At 33.2% G+C, this 10,358-nt stretch overlaps 1 protein-coding gene across 1 annotated transcript; it reads left to right on the plus strand.

The window, feature by feature from the left end:
- The first annotated feature begins 206 nt into the window (after window positions 1–206).
- Window positions 207–4,877, plus strand: LOC128545889 (uncharacterized). Its single transcript, XM_053546980.1, has 4 exons — window positions 207–1,027; window positions 1,435–1,579; window positions 3,886–4,035; window positions 4,346–4,877. Exons 2-4 carry the CDS (start codon window positions 1,546–1,548, stop codon window positions 4,612–4,614), a joined length of 453 nt encoding a protein of 150 aa, XP_053402955.1. The 5' UTR covers window positions 207–1,027; window positions 1,435–1,545; the 3' UTR covers window positions 4,615–4,877.
- Window positions 4,878–10,358: the final 5,481 nt, after the last annotated feature.

The raw sequence follows: 10,358 nt of genomic DNA on the forward strand, positions 1-10,358 counted from the left end.
ATGACATCTCTAGTAGCAGAGGCCAAAGTTTCACATCAGTAGAATCAATTAATAAATCAACTTTAATAAGACTAGCTGCTAAATTTACAACAGTAGTTTACTTGATAACGATACAGTAGTCAATAGTAAAACACTGATAGCTTCGAAAACACCTTTTTTTCTGTAGCATCATTTTCTTTCATGCTGCACGAGCTAGATCGAAGATTTAGTATGCCTTATTTCGATTGTCTCAGACCCAGAAAGCAGATACTTCTCGCAGCCTTCGAGGTGATAGCCAGTTTATCAGCATGTAATCAATAAAAAGCAATAAATCACATGTAACTGCTGATAAGCTAAGGCTAAAATTTCATTAACGTAGGATTTAATCTAAAAACACATTTTAGTGTATTCTATTTTTCTTTCTGAACATCCTTTATAATTTACAAGGAAAATGGTCTTTAAGATGTCTTTTAATATGACATTTTTTTGATAATGAATGCAGTGCAAATCTACATTTTTGTTTTTTTGAAAGGTGATACTACTGTTTAGCAGTAACCATTCTACTGCTACAGATGAACTAGACGGCAGCAAGCATCTGTCAGAGATAATTAGATAGCTGCTGTGCTTAATGACCATTTTATCGGTCTCTGGCCAGTAAATCAAATGCATCATTATGTATAACAATATCCAGCTTATCAAAACTACTAATTAAAAAAAAACAAAAAAATCTACACTGAAAACATTTTATAGTTTTAAATAATATAAGAATCATTGATTACATCTTTCAGCTGCTATAAACTGCAGTAAATAAAACAGGAATAGGAGTATTTCTTCACTACCTGCCTAAGTAAAACAATTTATTTTTAACGTATATGAAATACACTATGTTCACTTTTTATGTCTCAGGTCGAGGTGTTTTTGCGAAAAAAAATATCAGAAATGGAAAATTCCTTGCGGAATACCATGGCGTTTTATCCAAAGCTGACGACGTGAAGGACAAAGATACAAACTACACATATTTCTTTGACTTTAATGGTGTCAAGTACTGGTATGTAAAATATTTCAACCTTTAAATGACACAAGCCTTTAAATTCAAGCTATAAAATTGGATATCAAACGCAAAGGCGGTTCTGTGTCTGTTTTAGAATAAGGTAATCAAAGGCAAGGCAGTACTGTGTAACATTTACATAAATGTGAATCGGATTCCTTCAAGAAAACTAATGTTTATGCTTTCTTTTATTAGTATAATGCAACATTTAATCCATGAAAATACTCGTGTGAATAAAAATGCATTTTCAAAATTAAAAACATCCATTTGAAATCTGCATGTTTATATTTGGTCTCATAAATGTATATCTAAGATAAATAAATTAACTTTAAGACTTTATCGCACTAGTTTGACACATTTGTCTGTTCAGTGCGTTTTAATTTTTGCTATTATCATATTTTTGGTAGCTTTGATGCCTCAGAGGAACCAAAACTGTATCAACCGTCGTTAGGACGGCTAGTAAATCATGCAGACAAAAAAACAACAGAGAAATTCAAGAATAACAGTCATTGGTGCGAATGGGGTTCCTCATCTTGTACTGTTTGCGACTAGGTTAGTTGTTGCTGTAATTTATTACACATGTTATGAATATGAAAACAGGAATGATCTAATCAGTTGATTTTGCGTTCTTTATATAATTAAGATTCTCCATCAAATGTATAGTTACTGTCAAGCAGCGATTCAATATCTGGCTAAGAGACAGTTTAAACGAATAACTAACGGTTATTTCAGAAAGAGAAAAAACATTCATATCAATAGATATGTAAAATATATCTAATTTGAATAATATTCAACAATAAAACATCATAAATAACATACATGATAAAAATTGTGGACATTTACTCTTCACTGTTTTTATTGTCGCACTGTGGACACCAAGTCAGTGAGCGTTCAAATCTATCAGTCTGCATTGTGGACACCAAAATACTGCTCACTAAATCATTATATCTGCCTTGTGGACACCAAATAACATATATGTAATTATAGATGATTTAATGTTGATAAATATTAGTTTTTAACAAATGAAATTTGAATGATGTGTTATTTATTACGCGTGTTACTTCTGACATGTTTTGAAATACAGTAGGGGATTTAAATTAAACATTAACATGTTTATTCAGATTCTTCGTAATTAATAATTATTACGTAAATGCAACATGCCATATTTACAAATACAACAGTTACAAATTGTCAGTAAATGCATTTGTGTAATTCCAATCAAAAGTATAGTCAATGTAAAGCAATTATTAAATATAGTTAGGAGACTGTTTAACCGAGGTACTAACAGTAAATGCCAGAAGCGAAAAAAACAAACAACATAAATTTCAACAGATATGTTAAATTCTAATCTGAACAATATCAAGCAATTACATATCATAAATAAAATTTATGATAAAAAAATTGAACATTACTCATCAGTGTTTTCTTGTCACACTGTGGACACCAAGTTAGTGAGCGTTCAACTCAATCAATCTGCATTGTGGACACCAAGTTACAACTCACAAAATCATTCTATCTGCCTTGTGGACACCAAATTACATATGTGATTGTAGATAATTTAATGTTAATATCGATTATTTTTTACCAAATGGAATTTAAATGACGTGTGATTTATTACGCGTGTTACTTCGGACATGTTTTGAATATGAAAACATTAATAATCTAAGCAGTTGATCTTTAGTCATTGTGTAATTAAGATTCTCCACACTAAATGCAGTCGGGGGTTTAAATTAAACATTTACATGTTTATTCAGATTCTTCATATTACGTAAGTACAGCCTGACGTATTCACAAACTGCGACTGTTACAATTTTTAGTAAATGCATTGTGTAATTCCCATTAAAAGTATAGTTATTGCCAAACATCGTATCAATGAACTGTTTAGAGACAGTTTAAACGAATGACTAACATACATTGCAGAAAGAGGATTCAAACATAAATGTCAACAGAACTGTAAAGTTGTAATTTGAACAATATCAAACAATAAAACATCATATTTGATAAAACACATGATAAAAATAGAGAACATTTACTCCTCACTGTTTTCATTAAGTCGCACTGTGGACACCAAGTCAGTGAGCGTTCAACTACTATCAATCTGCACTGTGGACACCAAGTTACAGCTCATTTAATCATTCTATCAGCCTTGTGGACACCAAATTTAAAATGTAATTGTAGATTATATAATGTTAATATCGATTTTTTTAACAATCGGAATCTAACTGATGTGTAACTGGTTACACATGTTATTTCTAACTTGTTTTGATTATGAAAACAGGAATAATCTAAGCAGTTGATCTTGTAGTCATTATGTAATTAAGTTTCTCCACACTAAATACAGTCGGGGGGTTAATAAAACATTAACATGTTTATTCAGATTCTTGATATTACTAAGGGTGCGACCCACCAAATTTACAGATACGATATTTACAATTATAAGTAAATGTATAATTGTAATTTCCATTAAAAGTATAGTTACTGTCAAATAGCGCATCAATGTAATGTTTAGAGACTGTTTAAACGAATGACCAACAGTCATTGCAGAAAGAGAAAACAAACATAAATTTCAACAGATATGTAAAATAAACATAATTTGAACAATATCAAACAATAAAATATCATAAATAACATGATAAAAAATGTGAACAATTCCTCTCACTGTTTTCATTAAGTCGCACTGTGGACACCAAGTCAGTGAGCGTTCAACTCTATCTAAAAGAACTTCCATTTCAATCTTCACCGTTCCAGAAGTAATTTCTTTTAAATAACATTTGTAGGACAATTAAAAAAACACAAAAAAACATGTTTCTTTTTTCAATCATTACCGGGTATTTCACTTTGTTTTGGTCTACATTCAGATTTGACTTGTAATGAAAACTTCGACAATGGGTCAGTTCAGTCTCCTGTAGAACGCAGGACGTGTGAATACCAAAGGAAGGTCTGTAGTTCGATTGGTCATGAGAACAACAACAACAGTGGTGTAACATCGGCTTCCAAACGCAAAGCAGGTATTGTGTTAACACAATCACTGCATGATTTTTTTGCAGTCAGTAATAGTTGTCATTCAAATAAATTAGACATTAATGTAAAGGCTTAACAACTTTATATTTCTTCTTTACCACTTGTACTTTCTAAACCTTAAATGTAATTAGAACCCTTTGTTGAATATGATAAATTTAATTCATTTTAATTTCAAAGCTTTGTTTATTTATTGTTTCTTTATTCTTTTTTCTTTCTTTTTATCCTTCATGATTCTTTGTACTATGATTTTATGTGTTTTTTACAAAGTAACTGAAACAATTTTCTTGTATATATTAGAATTTCCAGTACAAACAGGCAAAAAGATCAAGGTCGTTTCTTGGACAGAGGAGCAGTTAGAGGTCATGCAAAGGTCATTCGCCAAAATTCTCCGCTGCTTAAGAGTTCCTAACAAGGAGGAATGCGAACAGGCAAGGAAAAATGAGAGCCTGTTGCTTTCTCGTGACTGGAAGATCATCAAATTCCGTGTCCATCATGAAATACAGATTAAAGAAAAAAATGAAGTCAGTCTGAAAAAAAAAATTAACAGAAAAAGAAACATACGTTAAACTTGCAATGAAATCTTACAGACATACATTTTCAAAATGTAAAAATGTTTATGTGTGTTTTCTTTTACATAAAGTCCCAGACACTCGTTGATGTAAAGTATTGTTTTTGCTGGATGTCCATGTTAAGAGGTTATGAAATATCGACAAATTACTACCACGGGTTCGTTCATGAAAAAAATAATAAATTGACTAAAATAAAGTATTGTAGTTCTTCTACTGAGGTTGTCGTTCTTAATGAAAGCTATACCTCCCAAACAATTCATTCTTGCAGAATTTGTACAGAACTTTTGTTTAAGTATTAGTCCATTATCATTCATTTACATTTATTTACGATAAAATCGTGTCCGCGGTCCGAATACATCTATTCATCCTTTGCACTGTGTTTGTTTTCAGTAATTGTGATAGAAATTTTAAATTAAAGGCCTAGATCTTGGCAGTGGGCCAAGGGATTTCTATCTTCACCAGCACAGTTTGGGGCTAATGACTATCACAGTATGGTTCCAATAAACAAGGATCATTGTTTATTGGAGGTCAGTCTACCTTACAAATGTATCAATTAGTGAGAAGGGAAAACATAAATATTGATAACTTTTAAAGTTATACCTATTTGTTGGCATTTTTTGTGTAAAGAAAAATATCTATTGGTCAAACACATTAATTAAATAATAAGTAACTTTATTTTAGGAAAAAAGCAGGTTTTTATTTTTTCAAATTCTGTCTGGAGACGTGTGATCTTGCAGAAAAATGTGACTTTCACTCATCTAAAAGTTTTGTTTAATGCTTGCAGAATACTGTATGTAACATTTGTCTAAGATTGAAACCGAATGTGCATTTCAGTGTTACAAAATAAAGCATGATAAAAGTACACATTTGGCAACTTACTGAAGTTGAAAGTTCAGTATAGATGGAACACAATAATTTGATTTTATCCAGTATATTATATTCAAATAATGGTGATTTCATAAATACGAGAAAACCATTTTCCAATTCTATTTGTAAATATTCTAAATAAATATAAGGATCACCTTCATCAATGTAGGGTTAACGCACGTTTTTTTTGTGTAACAACATCTGCAGAATCCCAAGGGATTGGTTGGTGCACGAGCCCGTAGGGCGAGTGCACCAACATAGCCCGAGGGATTCTGCAGATGTTGTTTCACGAAACAAACGTGTGTTATCGCTATTCTTGCATAAAACACAACTAAAGTGCTGGAAATATCGAAAAAAAAACAAGACTATTCAGCTGACATTAGCCGATCGAAGTCGGCCGTTTCAGGTTGTTATGGACACATATTTTATTTATGCATTTCCAGGGCATACAGAAACAGTGCATATTTTATACATGTCGAACGGACATTCTTGTTGTGGTAATTTCTTTAATATTAAATATATGTAAAATAAGCATGACACCCCCTTTTTCCGATATATCGGTAGGAACTTTAGCTTTAGAGGCTCTGAATTATGAGAAAAGGGCAAATACACGGCATCCTGTCTTTACACAATTTGCAGGTGTCTGAGGTGAGGTGCCGACAGAACACAATTCTGCTTGGTTTAAATTAATAGTCTGTCCCTTATGCTTTTTAAATGTAAATATTATCGTTTAATAGAAACTGGTATCGATACCTATATTCTTCATGTCGTTAAAAATGAAATCTCTAGGCCTATAACTAGAAAATTTTGCTTTGCACCCCACATCATCGCGATCAAAGTTTGATAAACACAAAAATTTGAATTTTTCCAACATCGATATAACCAACTTAGATTGGATTTATCAACTCAAACATGGTTGGAGAGATCTACAAATAAATTGAAAAATATATAATAAATACCTTCTGTTCATTAAATGTTCATTAACTATGGAAAAAAACTTCAAACTTTACGCTTCGTCATGTTTATGCTTTACATTACACACCATCACTACATCAGTAAACTGCATAGATGTGTAAAGTAGACACAAACATTTTTTAAAAGTTTTAGTGTAAGATTTAAAGTTAGCATGTCAACTTTCTCGACTCAAATTAATTTGGAAAACGAAATTGTATTTTTGTAAATTGTTGTTTGCTTATCATTTTCAGGGATTAAATCGCGGCGTGTAAACTTACTTTGAGTCTAATACGCGTAATAATACAATAATAAGGAACGCCAATTCAGTCGCGTATCAAGAGAGGTAGCGCTTATTACAAGTTAAAGTAAAGTTAGGTTGAAAAATGATATTTTTAATAAATATGCAGATGAAAAGATTTCATAAATCTCGGACCTTTCGACTTCGGCCAAAATTGATTCGGGATCCATAATTTGCTTACGTTGGACCCACAACAGCATATTCAAAACGTTCACCAACAGCGCGTGCTCACGAGAATCTCCTTGTTTGTACACATTTTTTCCCTGTTTGTGCATGCCCGAAATCGGCAAAAAACAAAGGTTTTATGCAAGAATATGGATTTCATAATAATTATGATATTGGAAAATATTGTTTGTCAACACAAAGAAATCATTGAGTTTTCACTATAACTGTGTTTTATTATCATTATTATTTGTAATAATATTACTATATCTTTTATTATTTTATTTATAATGTTATATTATTATTGTTATCTATATAATATCAAAATAATAGTAATTATTATTATTACCGGTATTCCATATTGAAGGAAAATTAATTTCTTTCAACTCCACTGCAACATCTTCATGGTCTAGTTTGGACCCTGCTGAGCTAATTGTCCTTTAATCAGCTACTGTTACATAATCGCTGACAAGCAGCAAATAAGATGGGAGTTGTTCATTGGATTGTGGGGGACACTTATATAGTAGTGGATCTAGGCCTTTAAATACTATTGTGTTGAATGATCCCTTAGTCCTTATCCTTTACCTGTATCAAAATGTATGCACACTCGCACATGTGACCATGTGGACACCTACCATATAAGGCTGGTGTCCACAACAACTAATTGGTGTCCATATTGTGGGTTACCCCTTCTTCATTTCTATTGGCTATTTTCAGTAAATCATCGAATGAGTAGCCTCAGTAATAAGATAGAGTAAGAAAATTATCAATTCTGTTTGAATAATACCATTAGAAAGTAAAGTGTCCACAGTAAAGGTTAAAACTGCAGTGTCCACATGGTAGGCAATATGAGTATGTGTGTGTGTGTGTGTGTGTGCGTGCGTGCGTGCGTGCGTTTGTGTGTGTGTATACTGTTTTAAACAACAAAAGCAAGCAGCAACGGATTCTAGAATAATTATGAACTTGGTATTCACATTCGAAAACTCCGCTTTAGGTTTAGGGTTGTAACTGGCCCCACCTTGGGGCAAACTTAATTTTACATAGAGCTGTATAGGAAAAAAACCTTTAAAAGTCTTGAACCACAATGCACAGAGCTTAGATATTTGGCATGTAGCATTTTCTAGTGGACCTCTACCAACATTGTTCAAATTATGACTGATCTATGCCAAATGAAAAGTTGATTCTTTAAGTGTATCGGTTAAAATGTATGGCTTACTCACATGAAAAATTCAACGCCACGAGTGAGGCTCGAACCCACATCGATGAGGGGCAAGTGATTTGAAGTCAGCGACCTTAACCACACGGCCATATTAGAAAGAATGCTTTGCTGCACCATTTCTATTTCTGTGATACAGTCTGTCCATGTCTAGTTGACATGTCTCTTCCTAACTGTAACAACATCTACTAGATAATTATATGTAAACATATATCTTTCTCTGCACATGTTTCTATATTTAGAACAAAACATTATAGTGCCTTTAATCTAAAAGAAATTATTACCCCGCAATACCACCGTCAAAAATAATGTTTGTCCTAGTCCAAGTGCACTATACTATTCTTTGTTAAGACTGACATAACAAGAGCTTGTAGAACACGAAACCCCCCGCTTGATGCATTCAGTAATTGCACAAGGAACAGAAATTATTTGGTCACAGCTGTGCACTGGACGTTTAACATACTGCTCTCAAATCAGTAATTATGGGTCATTTACCAGAGTCATTAGTAAACTCTGCATCAAAAGTGATCTTAGACCAAAGCATTTTCTAGTTATTTGGCAAAAAATGTTCTACTGTTCTGGGTCAATATGACATTGACCTTTGACCTACTGACCTCAAAATCAATAGGGGTCATGACCAACTTCATAATCAACGTTCATGATCCTACGCCCAAGCGTCCAGAAACTGTTTAACTGTTCCGGGTCACTGTGATCTTGACCTTTGACCTACTGACCTCAAAATCAACAGAGGTCATCTGCGGGTCATGACTAAAATCCTTATTAAGTTTCGTGATCCTAGGCCCAAACATTCTCGAGTATAGTCTGGAAACTGTTGAATTGTTCCGGGTCACTGTGACCTTGACCTTTGACCTACTGATCTCAAATCAATAAGTGTCATCTGCTGGTCATGACCATCTTCCCTATCAACTTTCATGATCCTAGGCCCAAGCGTTCTCGAGTTATCATATGGAAACCATTTAACTGTTCCGGGTCACTATGACCTTGACCTACTGACCTCAAAATCAATAGGGGTCATCTGCTGGTCATTGCCAACCTCCCTATTAACTTTCATGATCCTTGGCCCAAGCGTTCTTGAGCTATCATCCAGTCTACAGACTGACCGACCGACATCTACAAAACAATATACTCCACCTTCTTTGAGGGGGGGGGGGGGGGGGGGGGGGGGGGCGGCATAAAAAGAAATACTTCTAAATTAGACATATCCACAATTCATGGAGAACATGTGTGTGAAGTTCCAGCTTTTAATGTTGGAGGAAGCCCCCCAGGTGACAACTGGGAAATGTTTCATACATAAGCAGGCACATGGAAAGAGCAATGGATCCTCAGTAACTCAGTGGATGCACATATATATATATATACAGAGTTGTATTTATTGATGCAGAAACAAGCCAAAATACTTCACGGAAATGAAGGAAACTTTGTATGGCTGTAAAGGGGAATTTTTGTTTATAAGGTACTTGGAATTTATCAAGAACTGTCCAATGGTACCGAGTGTAAGACAGAATTGGACAGTTCTCAATAAATTTAAGTTTTCTGAGGGAGTTCAGGTTTATGATAATTTCTTTGAGACATTTACAAGAAGACCTAGACATCAGTACTGGATGGAGGGTGATTTCTCAACGTTTGATTTAAAGGTTTTCCGATATGGTTTCAATATAATTCAAATAAACCAACACACAAAAATATTTCTTTTATATAAATATAATCTAATTTTAGTCTTTAATAATTCAAGAGTAAATATTTTTTTATTCATGTCAATAAATAACATTCAAATCACACATCTAAGAACATCCTAGCAGTATTTAAAGCTTTGAGCAAAGTCAACTCTCATTATACGTTTTACCATTTTTTTTTGGTCACACTTCAGCTATTCTGCCAATTTCAGTGAACAGCCTTTTTTACCAGAAACAATCAAATGAACAAAACTAATACCTGTACATAAGCAAGAGATGCAACTCCGGCAGTCCAAGTTCTGATATATTCTAAAATGACAACATCGCACCTTTTAGAAAATGTCCACTTGCTATCTTATTTTTCTCATTCAATTAAGCTTGAGCTATTTTTCAAAACTTGATGAAATTCAGTAACTAAATACACGACTAATGTCATTCACTAACCTTTCATTTAAATAACATCCACAGATATCTTCTCAAGGCATAAAATAACATTCAGTATTTTTGCATTCCTGATGATTATAATAATAATTTATGGCAGGAGAAAGAC

The sequence above is a fragment of the Mercenaria mercenaria genome, chromosome 6 (genome assembly GCF_021730395.1).
Source record: "Mercenaria mercenaria strain notata chromosome 6, MADL_Memer_1, whole genome shotgun sequence".
Lineage (NCBI taxonomy): Eukaryota > Metazoa > Mollusca > Bivalvia > Venerida > Veneridae > Mercenaria > Mercenaria mercenaria.

Excerpts from the sequence above, each read along its gene's own strand:
- LOC128545889 (XM_053546980.1), top strand. The coding sequence starts at position 1,546 with ATGGGGTTCCTCATCTTGTACTGTTTGCGACTAG. Across the intron at positions 1,580-3,885 it reads CTTGTACTGTTTGCGACTAG|ATTTGACTTGTAATGAAAAC; the intron begins GTTAGTTGTTGC and ends GTCTACATTCAG. Across the intron at positions 4,036-4,345 it reads GGCTTCCAAACGCAAAGCAG|AATTTCCAGTACAAACAGGC; the intron begins GTATTGTGTTAA and ends TGTATATATTAG.